The sequence below is a fragment of the Rhodamnia argentea genome, chromosome 10, assembly GCF_020921035.1.
Source record: "Rhodamnia argentea isolate NSW1041297 chromosome 10, ASM2092103v1, whole genome shotgun sequence".
NCBI lineage: Eukaryota > Viridiplantae > Streptophyta > Magnoliopsida > Myrtales > Myrtaceae > Rhodamnia > Rhodamnia argentea.
In genome coordinates, this window is record NC_063159.1 from 2,883,499 (window position 1) to 2,897,329 (window position 13,831).

A 13,831-nucleotide genomic window follows, 5' to 3' on the forward strand; every position below is an offset into this window, starting at 1 on the left:
TTCCTCTAATTTCAGTTTTCAATTTAACTGAACTTTTTACGTATTTAGCAATCTTATCTTAAAGCGTATGCAATTTCAATCATAGTCCTTACGTCCAACATATTTATCCCCTTTTTTTTTTCTTGTCTAAAGCATCTTGTTAAGCAGCGGCCTTCACTTGGAAAAGACTCGCCCTTGAGTCATGCTTAGGTTCAGGATAAAAAGGTTGCTCATCTGTAAAACAGGCATAAACTGCAGAGACATTAACGTAGAACCTGAGCATTGTCGCTGGTTATCTGCTTGATCTTGTCTGGACCAAATCCTTGTCCCAAGCTTGCCATACTGACCTATCGGAAATCACTCTCGCCGAAGGAATACAGCATCAAATCATCGCCGACCCAGAAAATCGAAACGCCTTCGGTTTCTTCTGGCTGCTTCTCCGCCGCTTGTTTATACTCGGCATTGACCTCCCCAAGTTTCTGTCTACGTCAACTGCAGCTGTTTCGCAGAAAAGAACAGAGAAAATGGCTGCGCAAGAAGTGCAGCACATTGTTCCGTACTGCAGAAAGACCATGGACGAATGTCTTTCTATGGCTTCATTAAAACTCTCCTTTCCAGATCACAGCAATGATACGGTAAATGAAACTGGACAAACTCATTCTACCACCGGTGCCGAAGCTTCCATGGCGTCAAGGTGACATTGAGTTATACCACCTTCCTTGTTCCCATCAAGAAATAGAACTAGGCAATTATCAGATGAGAAATCGTGCCGCGGCAGGCGCATGATGTTCTTGCCAGCAACAAATACATAATCAAGCTAAAAACCAAGGTGACCACCACATGACATGCTTATTCCTCCCCCAGTTTCCCAGATGTTGACTGAATTATAAGCATTAAACATCTTTGGAAAAAGAGAAGTGAAGATTTTCTTATTGCTCAAGCCGTATCACCTAATCTTTTCAGGTGCTCACCACTCTCTATCCGCCAACCCATATTGTTATTCAGTCTCCATCTAAAGAATATAGATATCAAAACAAAGAATAGAAAAGGAAAAGAAGAAGCAAGATCATCTGGATTCAAATCGAAGCCTCTAATCAGACCCGTAGTAAGACGACCGCGTATCCTCGTACCTATATATACAACTCAATCCTACAAGCACCTCCACAATGGCGGCCTCCGTCTTCTCCAGGTCGGCGAAGTGCAGCGTCTGGATCAGCAACACCCTCCCCTTCGCGTCCAAGCTCCCCGGCCTCTGCTTCTCCATGTTCCGCTCTGCCTGCCACCTCATAGTGTCCTCCGCCATGGGCCCCAGCCACCCCATCATCCTCTCCACCGCCTCCCTCCACCCCTCTGCCATCTCCCTCCCCCCTCCCCTGCCCCCGCTCCGGAGCCCCCTCAGTTTCGCCCTCACCTTCTCCCTCAGCTGCGCTGGCAGCATCTCGTACACCTGCCCCCGCGCATCGTCTCCCATGCTCCCCGGCCCCTGCAGGAACCGCTCGGCCATCATGATCACGTTTGCATACCGCAACGCCAGCCCTGCCCCACCCACCGTTGTCAGTGCCGCCGAGTGGAACACCACGTTGTTGCGCCGTACATTGCCACCTGATGATTCCTGGCTCACACAACTATTTCCGAGCATTAGCCCAGCCTGGAGCGAGGCCTCGTCGGGCCATGGCAACATGCTGAGGTTCAATTCACGGCTGTAGAACTTGGGGAGGACCGATTTCTTGGACGTGGATGTGATGGGGCCCGAATTCGATATGCTGTGGTGGCTCTCGCCTCTATACGTGATTGGCGCGAATATCTCCGGGTGGACGCGGATGTGATGCTGCTGCTGCTGCTTTCGCTTTATGGCGCTCGGCAGGTCGGAAATGTAGGGCCCAAAGAGGACGCAGATCCGGGCATACACGACGCACACGAGATTTGCCATTAGGCCAACGACCTTGTCGAAGGTCTTGTTCCAGAGCGAAACGTCCTTCAAGCTTCGCACCTGCTTCCTTTGGAAGGTGATCTTGCTTTCGAAGAGATCGAAGTTCGTCTTCTGCAATTGGTTCGCTGTGAAGCTTTTCTTCCATTGCTTCAATTTTCTTTCTGATGTCTCCATCTCTGCAAGCGATTCCAATGCCGAGTACAAGCTTGCCGTCTTGGAGAGGTACTTCTCTATCTTCTGGACATTCCGGTTCGCTTTCCGCGATCCGTAGTCGAGCTTGCCGATGTCCATCAGCCCATGCTTGAGGTCGGCATAGACAAGATCGAACCGGCTGAGGATGCGGTCCGAGCACCGCACGCAGAGGCGGGAGACGGCATCTGCGGCGCCCTCAAGGTCCTCGAGCCGCTCGGCGCAGGCGAGGTTGATGAGGAGACACTCGTCCCGGGAGTTCAGGTACGCGACGCCCTCGGACCGGATGATCTCCTTCCGGAGGCGGGCGAACTCCGCATCGGTGAGGGATTTGTAGAGGGCGACGAGGCGGGACATGGTCTTTGCAGCATCGAAGGCGAGGATCCCAAGGACCATGGGGCGGGGCTTGATGTCAGCGCGGACACGGAAGAGATGGAATCCACCGGAGGAGACGGCAGCCTTGCTGGTGGTGGTGGTCTTGGAGAGACCGGGGAGAGAGGACATGGTGGCGACGCCCATGTCCCGAATGGCGAATGGTGATGACGAGATCGGTTGATTGAGATTGGTTGTGGCGGTTGAGATTTTGTAGTTGTAAGGAGGGGATGTTATGATGGTTGTAACATGTTAGGGTTTAAGGAATATTCAGAGCGAGAGAGAGAGAGAGAGAGAGAGAGATGAATTTTATACGGTGGTTTTGTGGGAGCACGCGCTTCCACAGTTGGGCTTAGGGATGGAGAAACTCCATGGAAGTTGCTTCGTGCCGACTAGAAGTCATCAGATGGAGAGAGAGAGAGAGAGAGAGAGAGAGAGAGTTATTATTAGCATTGGCTTGACCCGTGATTGAATAATTTTGTCTATTCTAAAAAAGCATTGTTGAGCTCACACTGTGCCACGTGGCTCCGACATTTTGAGAGAGAGAGAGAGAGAGAGAGGTTCTTCGTTGCAAGCTAGACCGCTTTTGTTCTCCTAGGAAAAATCTACAAGTTATTGAAGACCTACCGCCACAAATTTAGCACAACATAGCATCTAGAATTTCAATGTCTCTTTCTCTATACTTAGGACTAAGTCATCGTAAGTTACGCCCTTAAAAAGGATGAGAGAGAGAGAGAGAGAGTACGCAATAATAATACGACAATAGAAATAATATACACAGACGATATCACTCCATTTATGACCATTTTCCCATTGATTTGGCGACGGAGCGGCGGTTCTACTTAGAGTCGTTGAATAGGTGGGTTGGGTCTAAAACGCTCCAACCCATATTGATTCATTTAACCCCATTTGATTCATTTTCATGTTATATAAATTTTAGCAACCCGACTCGACCCGACCCGACCCGACCCACATTATTAAAACATTTCAATATTAAAATCCGATTTGGAGAAAATTATTTCTTATATATTTTTAAAATAACATTTTATAGTCACGCACTTAAGATAGTTGTTTAAACTAATTCATTTATGACCTATTTAAAATCCATTTAGTTACCATTAAGTTTTTAAGTAATCTATTTATGACTCACTTAACTTGTTTTAACAACTCATTTATGATGAATCACCATTCAATATGAGCCAAATATAAATTCTAAATTCATTTTGCCACCTTTCTATTCAACCACATAAATCAATACCCAAGGAAGTACCCGATGTATATTTCGTTTCCCGTCCTAGAAGCATCATTGTCGCCTTTGATTTCGGCATTCACAAAATAAAAATTTCCTTTGTACCTAAATACTTACATGTGAACAAACGCGTCTTCCACGAAATCCAACGGCAGGAGAAACTGGAACACACTCACCAACGTAACTTGTGTGAATTCAAAAGGGGAAATTGACCCGGGCAAAAGCAGCACAAGTCATAGTTGCCAGGGACCACGTTGCGTCCGAGGATGGGTCACGTCGATTTCAAGTCAGATCCCCACACGTCTTTGCGCTCTGTTTCCTCAGTTGTTTTTCCGCTGTCAGAGTCAAGGTTTAACCGAATCTGAAAGCCCATCGAGCCACTCATCAAATGATCTGAACATTCCATCTGGGTCCAACGCGTGTGGGGACTCTTGCTCGAATCATCTGTCGTCACTTTCTCTTGGCTCCATGAGTCCAACCGGCCTTCGATGACTCCGCTGATCTCTTGTTGGACTCTTTTTCTTGGCTCTTTGTTTCCAAGTCGCCGTGTTGAAAGCTCGATGCTTCCACCGTTTCACACTTCCACGGTTAACGTCTTTCTGTCGTTTTTCCGGTTTCCAAACCTTAGCCGCAAGTCTCTCTTTCTTTTCACACAGCCAATGAGTTGGTTATAAATGACTAACAGAGCTCAAATGGTATTTGGACTTCAACTCAACGTGCAATTTCGTCCATGCATTTATATTTGTTTGACATGGTAGCTGAACATTTGGTATACATTCAATCTAGTCTATGAACTAGATGAGAATGTTCAACGTTATGTGAATTTGTTCAATATTGTCTCCGAGCTTTTAATACGTGCTCAATATAGATCATGTATAATATGAAAATATTTCATATTGTGCGTACATCAATTCAAGTTCAAAGATAATATTGAATATTTTCATACGGTTAGGAACTAGATTGAATGGGTATCAAAAGTTCCCGGACCACGTTCGGGGATAACATTGCATATTGGACCAAAGTTTATGAATTACAATGAACAAATCAAAAGTTCGGGGACGATATTGCAAAAAGGGCCATTGATATTGCACATTGGATCAAAATTCAATGACTCTTTATGCAATTATCGCTTATATAAATATATACCGAAACTAAATCTAGTATTCTTTAAGTATATGCATGATGGCTCGAGCTTTTCCACAACAAGACCGAGGGATGCGATTTTAGCCAAGGTCTTGGTTTCAATCTCACCTATGGGACCCCACACCAATAATCCTGTCTAAGTAGTGTAATTAAGAAACAAATGGTCTTTGAATTTCAACCCAACATATAATGTCGTTTCGGAACTTTTAATATATCCAATGTGATCCATGAACTTCAACCTAATGTGTTTTCGATAAAAAAAAAATCAATGTGCAATGTCGGCTATGAATTTTTAATTTATTCAAAGCCTATGCACTTTCCATAAATGTTCAATTTAGGCCATGGATTATTTGAAAATGTTCAATGTTGTGCGTCAATCAATTCAAGTTCTAGGACAATATTAAATATTCTCATATAATCCAAAGACTAGATTGAATGTATCCCAAAAGTTATGGGAAGCATTGAACAAATTAAAAACTTATGTGTATTAAAAATTCAGGAACTACATTGAACAAATTAAAAATGAACTCATGCTAAAAGTTGAGGGACTACATTAAATAAATTATAATTTAATAGATCAAATTGTACATTTGGCTAATATGTTTATGGAATACATTGAACAGACTCAATGACGGCATTGAACATTCGCTCAAAGTTAAGGAACTATTTTATAGTAGTCCCTATAGTTGTCCCTATACACCGGAAAATGAAACCTAATAGACTTAAATATAGGAAAAAAGCCATTAAAAATCATAAACTATGCCTATTTTGACAGATTTAGCCCAAACTTTTTATGGTGACCAAAAAAAAAAAAAAAAGAAAAAAAAAGAACCCAAACTTGAAATCACGACACACATGTATCCCAAACTTGCATTAATGTGATGCATTTACCCTAATTTTTTTAACACAAAAAATCTTAAATTTGTATCCGTGTGACATATTTACCTCAAATTTGAGGTAAATGTATTACATGCTAAGTTGTTGTGGTAAATGTGTCATATAGGTATAAATTTAATTTTTTTTGTGTCACTAAGAAAAATTTAAAATAAATGTGTCATATGGATACAAGTTTGAAGTTTTTGGCATCATAAAAAAAATTTAAGCTATTGTGATCTTTTTCCCCTTGAATATATGAGCGTTCCTTGGTTACGCCACTTAGACCGGACTATTGATGTGGGGTCCCACGGACGAGACTGAAACCAAGACCTTGACTAACATCGCGTGCCTCGGTCCTCGTTCATCCGTTCGAGAAACATCAAAAGGAGTCCCACGATCTTTCGCAATGTCCCACTGCTGGTCGTGAAAGAGAATTTGACTTGACAAGGACCGGGAACGAAAGTCGGATTCCCCAGTTGACTCGCTCATGCTTTTTCTGAGGTGGCTGGGTCTTGGAGTTGGTGGGAGGAGAAGAAGGGTTTTCACACGAGGCCATGCGTCAACGGTCATTATTGCGAGAGATATTAAGAAGCAATCGTGTGAAATGAGTGTGACAGATGGAGAAGATCGAAGAATGAGAGATTATAGTATTGAAACTTAAAAATGAATGCTAATTATTGTATATAGATAACATGGACAATACGGTGAGTCATTTACATCATTGCATCCATTCAACCAATAAATCGTTTACATCATTGCATCCATTCAACTAATAAAGGAATACCTTTTCGAGTGTCGGGTTTATCACGATCGATGACTCAAGGACATATCCCCGCACCCTTCGAATGAGTAGGTTTATATAGATAAACACAAAATTGAATGAATGAAGTATTCAAATTCCATTGATATTTTGTACAGTATAGATAGGGAGATATCATCTTTTATAATTGTAGTGGGAGGTAAACATAAATATAATAAATTTATCTACACGGAAGTTAAATTAAAACACAAATCAGGGAAAAATCTTTAAATTTGTTTGATGTGCTATTTTCACGCCGATTTGTAGAAGATTCTACAGTGTAAATGTGCTAGTATTTTAGTATTTCATTTGTTACTTCTACACTCTCAATCAAACCGGTCAATGAGGAGGACCGGAGACCAAGTTTTGTTCGTAATCCATCAAAACTATCTCAAGTTAATGGTTTAGTGAAAGTAACGGCAAATTATGATGAAGAAGGAACGTAGCAAGTAACAGGAGAATCAATAGCTGTCGCGACCTAAAATAAATTTTCAAGTTAATGGATTATCATGTTAATTTAAGGGTTGACCTAGTACGGACTTTTCCAAGCTCTACCAATTCGTAACTTTGGTTAATTTAAATAAATTAAGTTTTGAAGCCACCACTAATCATTTTTTGTAGGTCGATTAGAAATCTAAGTAAATAGCGGGAGAACTATTTTACTTCTACGAATCATAGATTAAGTGTTCGGGGACTTAATTGCACTAATTAATTAAAACTAATGCCCTTCCGGTACCTTAAATCTCATGAGAATCCTAAGTTTGGCAACTTGATTAAATTCATTTTAAAGCTCAAGAGATGAAGTGATTTTGGATTTTCGCTTTTTAGATGGATGCATTCATAGATGGTATGAGTGCAGTGACATGGAAAACTATCTAAATGACGGAATGCAATGCAAGACATGCAAAGTTAAAATCGAATCGAATCACACAATGTAAGAGTTTGCTACTCAAATTAAAACATGTAAAGGGACATAGAACCTATCTGCAATGGCAATTTACTCTAATGTGCAAACAATCAAATATGACACATATTATGCAACAACTACACTAAACACGTAAGTCAATTTCACTATCCTAAACATATGCAAACTAAACATGATTTTCTTTATATTACCTAACCTCTATGACTTGGCATAAAGACAAGCAACTATGGCATGCCAAACGATATTATGCAACATGTGATTTTCGAAAATACATAATTTTTTTCCAAAAAAAAAAAAATGGGGATGATGATAGGTGATACGCGAAAAATGATATGCACGAAATATGAGATAATCCAATGATATGCAATGTGACGATTTTCTTTAAAAAAAATGGAAGGTGAGATAAGAGATACTTGAAATATATGATATAATGAAAAGATATGCAAACATGGATATGTAAAAGATGACATATGAGATATGCACGAGGCAATGCAAGATATGAACATATTTTTTGTATTTTTTTTTTTTATGGATTTTTGGCAACTTAAACTCAATCATGAAAGATTTCATTATCTTGACTTTTATTCCAAAAGTTTCAACAAGATAATAAGGTTTTCTAAGAAACCTTATCTTCCTAAAATTTTTAATTAAAACACGGCTTCTAGAAAACCGTATTTTACTAAATCTTTTAGTAATTTTAACATGGAATCAAAATCAAGACAAGATATCTATCATGATAACCACCACTCCAATCAATAATCAAGAGCAATCAAGAGCAACACATGAATATTGCTTCTTCAAATTTTCGAAAAAATAGATATCCTTAAATCCAAAATCGGCTTGTGAAGATAGCGAATCGGATCTAAATGACAATGGATCGAATTAGTTAAATTCCCATCTTTCCTAAGCCGGAGGATCGTGCCCGAACGGCGACGAGTAGGATTGTCCAACTTAGATAAGACGTTGCCTACTAGAAAAAAAAAATTCCTAATTTGGATTTATGGCCTTTTTTAGTTCATGAAAAGTGTGTCAAGAAGCAAACAATGGATCAAAGCAATTCAAGGCATCTTATTTCCGAAAATTACAATGAAGATTGTAACTTTATGATCAAACTTGAAAAGGCTGTCTTTTTGTTATCAAAACTTTGAAATCAAGGCTTTGTTCATCGAAAAGTTCATGCTTCCATACTTGACAACAAAAGATGCAAAGACTCAAGGAAGGATACAAACAGGTAACAGTTGCACCAACCGATTACATTTTGCAAATCATAGTAAAGAAGGTTACCTTGTATTGCCAAGCAAAACCTTGCGCTTTGGACCTGAACGGCAGTGAAGTTAGACCAATTCGGAGTGAAAAAGGGCACTTCATGGACCGATCAGTAGAAGTTTTCTACGGCTACTCTGGAGATTGAACCGAAGGCAATGGACTCGTGCGTGGTGGATGAACTCTTTTGGATTAGCAACGAGCAAACAATGGTGATCAACTCTCACGTTGATATCAATCCCGGAGGGGCTGGGCGCTCGAATATTTGTTGAGAGAACCTGCAAGAAAATCAAAAGAGTGGCAACGTGGTCCCAAGAAGCTTGCTAGACCGCTTGATTCCCAAAAAAAAAAAAAAAAGGTTGACCAAGAAATCCTCTCAGATGGTGCTGGCGGAATTGTAAAGCACCTAGACTCGTTGTTGATTGCCAAGTGGTTCGGGAGGCGACACACCAATGGGCAACAACCTTGTCAGTCTGGATCCGCTCGGTAGAAATCGGCAAGGTAGAACAGTGAAGGCGAACTTGGCACGGACGTGAGAGTAGCGGTAGAGATGTTGATGAACGGGGTCCACCGAAAGGAAGCTCTCAATTCTTTTTTTCTCTCGTATATTACTCACGTGAAGTTTCTCAGTATTCTTCTGAATGAATGTGCCGAACCCCCTCCCCTCCCCCCACAACCAAACGGCAAGCAAACCTCCCCAAGACCTTCAGTGACCACAACATCCAGGGGGCCTCTAGCGTAGGTCGAAGTCGATTGCACGAGAGCTTCGTCAGGGGTGGATTTGGTTCGGATGAGAATCCGCAAACGCATGTTAAAGCACCATATGGGCACATCCAAATGTCATTGAAGCTCTCTCAAACTGCTGCAGAAAATATAGGCACCATTGAACTGCGATTAATACCCTTATGCAGCGACCCAAGATAATCACGTTTAGATATGCGAATCACAAATTCATAAAGTAGAAGAATTGACGTACCTCGTTTTGGATCCATCGTTCTTGATGCAGAATTGCAACGATCCGATGCTCAAGAGCTTCTCCTCTATGAATCCCTTTTATGCACTAGCTTCAATGAGATCGCCCATCAAGTATCGCTTCGGACGACTTTTTATGTGAAGTTATGTGGACATTAGGATTTAGAGTAGGGACTTGAGTTCTAGTTATAGAGATTGTAACCTATCTCCTCATTATAGACAAGGTTTATCTCAGCTCATACTATCAATCCGCATATCCAACTAGAATTAGAAAATCTTTTATCTTTCTTTATTAAACCAATTATTGATTACAATAACAATTAATAAAGCCGACACAATACCCACCTGCGCATGGCGCAATTGGTTGTGCTTGAGCCATTCTTACTCTCATGACAGGTTGAGGGTTCAAATCCCCCGGCCGTGTTCTGCGATTTAAGTGGGGGGTCGTGGCGGTGGGTTCTTGGGCCGGTTTCTCTTTAGGTATAGTCTTTGGTTGGCCCTCGGGCCAGACACCGGGCAAAGCCCGGTGGGGCTGGTGGATCTTGGATATAAAAAAAAAAACAAAACAAATAAATAAATAAAGCCGACACAATTATATTCTAACATTCTCCCATTTGGGTTATATTAATTGAAATTGTATTATATATGCGTATTTTTATATTGGTCTAGAGATAATTCTTATTAGTCAATCTGATCCCATAAAGTCTCAAACACCAAATCATGGCAGCAATTGCATCAAAAGACACAGAGCCATCTATGGTTACAAATGCTCTTAATTTTACTGATATGGATTTGATATGGTAGTATGGCAAATAGATAACATCTCAAATAATAGAGAAACTTTATATGTTATCCTCATTGTCGGTTACCATTCTCTTACTTTAAGTGTCACAAAATCTGATGTGCCACTAGAGAATATCCTTATGTATATAGCTAAAAATAAATGCCCCAGCCATTACTCAAGATTTACACAATACCTTGAGATTTTCAACAGATATGTATTTTATAAAAACAACACATTCATAAACACTTTAAAAGAGTCAATACATATCAAAACTGTTACCAAAAGTAACATAATACGGATGCAAACTTTATTAGAGCAAAAACTAAAGAGCTCTCACTAAACAATGGCATCTCATGATGCTTCTAAACCCATGTTAATGACATGTTGTTTAAATACACAAGGGTGTAGACATTTAGTTAGTGGATCAACAATCATAACATTTGTAGAAATATGCTCTACTGCAACATCACCATTATGTACGGCTTCTTTTATGGTCAAAAACTTGACCTCCATATGCTTAGATCCCTCGAGACCTTTGTTGTTATTAATGAACAACATTGCAAAGTTATTGTCACAATACAACTGTATGGATCTATCGACAAAATCAAACACGGTCAATTTCCTAATGAGATTCCGGAGCTCAATAGCTTGAGTAGCAGCTGAGAAACATGCTATAAACTCCACTTGCATGGTAGATGATTATACCGTTTTACGTGTCTCACTTTTCCATAATACTGCACCACTTGCTAGCATAAAAATTTACCTTGTTGTTGACTTTTTGTCATCCCGACAACCAGCATAATCTGAATCTAAATACCCTACTAACTGCAGGTTTTGAACATATCTATAAATCAACATATAGTCTCTAGTCCTTTTTAAATATCTCAAAACCTTCTTGGCAGCAACCCAATGATCGTGTCCCGTATTTGACTAATATCCGTCTAGAAGTCCCGTTGCAAAAGCAATGTCTGGCCTAGTACGAACTTGAGCATACATGATACTATCAAGTGCTCTAGCATAAGGTACATTCTTCATCTGTGCTTTCTCAATATCTAAATGAGGACATTGTGAAAGACTTAATTTATCACCTTTGCAGACAGGAGCAATTCCTAATTTGCATTGTTGCATATTGAATCTCTTCAAAATACAATTAATATATGCCCTTGAGATAAGCCCAATATGCGGTGAGAATGATCCCTATGGATCTCAATGACAAGGACAAAAAATGCCTCACCAAGATCCTTTATGTTAAAGTTACGTGACAATATTCGTTTTGTCTCATGTAGTAATTCAATATCTCTACTAGCAATGAAGATGTCGTCAACATAAAGAACGAGAAAAATAAATTTTCACCGACCCGTAGTATATACACCGATCTAACTTGCTCTCAATAAATCCAAAAGAAATAACAACACTATGAAACTTTAGTACCACTATCTAGAAGCTTGTTTCGAATTATAGATATATTTCTTCAATCTACAAACCGGATTACTCGTATCATCTATTGCAAAACGTTCCGGTCATGTCATATAAACCTGTTCATCAAGGTCTCCATTTTAAAAAGCAGTTTTAACATCCATCTGATGAAGCTTCACATCAAAATGAGCTACTAAAGCCATGATCACTCTAAAAGACTCTTTAGAAGAGACTGGAGAAAAAGTTGCCTCATAATCTGCTCTTTCTCTCTGAGTAAATCTCTTAACTACCAATCTAGCTTTAAATTTCTAATCTTTCCTTTAGAATCTCTCTTGGTCTTAAACATACATTTATAGCCGACGGGGTTTATAACCTTCAAGTAATTCAACAAGCTCCCAAACATCATTATGTTTCATAGATAACATCTCCTCTTTCATTGCATCTAACCATAAATCAAATTGAGAGCAAGAAAAAACTTCCATATAAGTTACGGGATCAACAACACAGCCAATATCATAATTATGCTCTCCTAGATAGACTATATAATATGGTGGTATATCTAATCGTCTCCGCCTAATAGATCTCCTCGTAGGAGCATCTTCAACCTCATTCTGTTCCCGAGAAGCTTGAGGAACTTCATCGGGAATTGCTTCAAGAACATATTCTTGAACCTCAATAGATTCGGTCTATGGAGTAGGAACTTTCACAATTGTCTATATATGTAGAGAAAACAACATAGAAGTATTCACTATACTGTTATCCTCAATAATATGTAAGCAATCATCTTTTTCGGCCACATCAAGATCTAGAAACTTCGATGTTTATGAATCTACAATTCTCGTTCCTCCATTGGGATTATAAAATCGATATCCCTTTGAATGATCTAGATAAGACACAAAATAACACCGAGTGGTTTTGGAGTCCAACTCGCTCAAAGTCGGATTATATAATTTTACTTTTGCGGGGTGTTCCCAAACCTTGAGATGATTTAAGCTAGGTTTCTGTCCAGTTCATAATTCGAAAAGAGTAAGTGGTGCAGATTTCGTAGGAACACGATCTAGAATATAAAGTGTCATTTTCAAAGTTTCAACCCACAAAAAATCAGGTAAATTAATTCTGCTAATCATACTCCTCATCATATCCATAAGGGTGTGATTACGCCTTTCGGTTATAACATTCTATTCGGGACTATCGGGTATAGTAAACCGAGCTACAATCCCAGGATCATCTAAGTACTTGGCGAATGGTCCTTTAAGTTGTCCAAGATCGCCATGTCGACCATAATACTCACCACCGTGGTCAAATCTAACAATTGCTTTGATTTTTCCAAGTTGTTTCTTGACTTCAATCCGAAAAATCTTGAACTTGTCAAGAGATTTAAACTTTTCCTTAATTAAATACGGATAACCATATCGGGAATAATCATCAATAAATGTGATGAGATAAAAATTTCTATACAACGTTACTGTATAGGGTCCACTTATATCTATATGGATGATCTCAAATAAGTGAGAACTACAGATTGTAATTTTCTTCTTTATTTTAGTCATCTTACCTATACAGCAGTTTATGCATGTATCTATATCACTTTTGAGAGTTGGTAGAATATTTGCCTTTATCATTCTTTCCACTCTTTCCTTAGAGATGTGACCAAGATATTTATGCCATGATGCATAAGACTGTTCTTTTTGCAGAGGTCTTTTGGAAATAACTTTTTCAACTGTATAAGCGGCATATATTTCGTTAGGAGATAAACATAATATGTACAATCCATTAGACATAGTGCAATACCCAACTTTATTTGAATTAAAAGAAATAGAAATTGCATTATTTGAAATCTCAAAAGAGTAACCACACGTGTCCAAACTTGATACCGAAATTAAATTCTGTCTAAAAGAAGATACATAAAATGTATTCCTTAACATCAAATTAAA

General features: G+C 39.5%; 1 protein-coding gene across 1 annotated transcript; it reads right to left on the reverse strand.

Moving 5' to 3' along the window:
* Positions 1–1,069: 1,069 nt before the first annotated feature.
* LOC115739884 (protein PSK SIMULATOR 1-like) lies at positions 1,070–2,617 on the reverse strand. Its single transcript, XM_030673178.1, has one exon. The coding sequence runs from the start codon at positions 2,615–2,617 to the stop codon at positions 1,070–1,072; it is 1,548 nt and encodes a 515-aa protein (XP_030529038.1).
* Between the last annotated feature and the right edge of the window lie 11,214 nt (positions 2,618–13,831).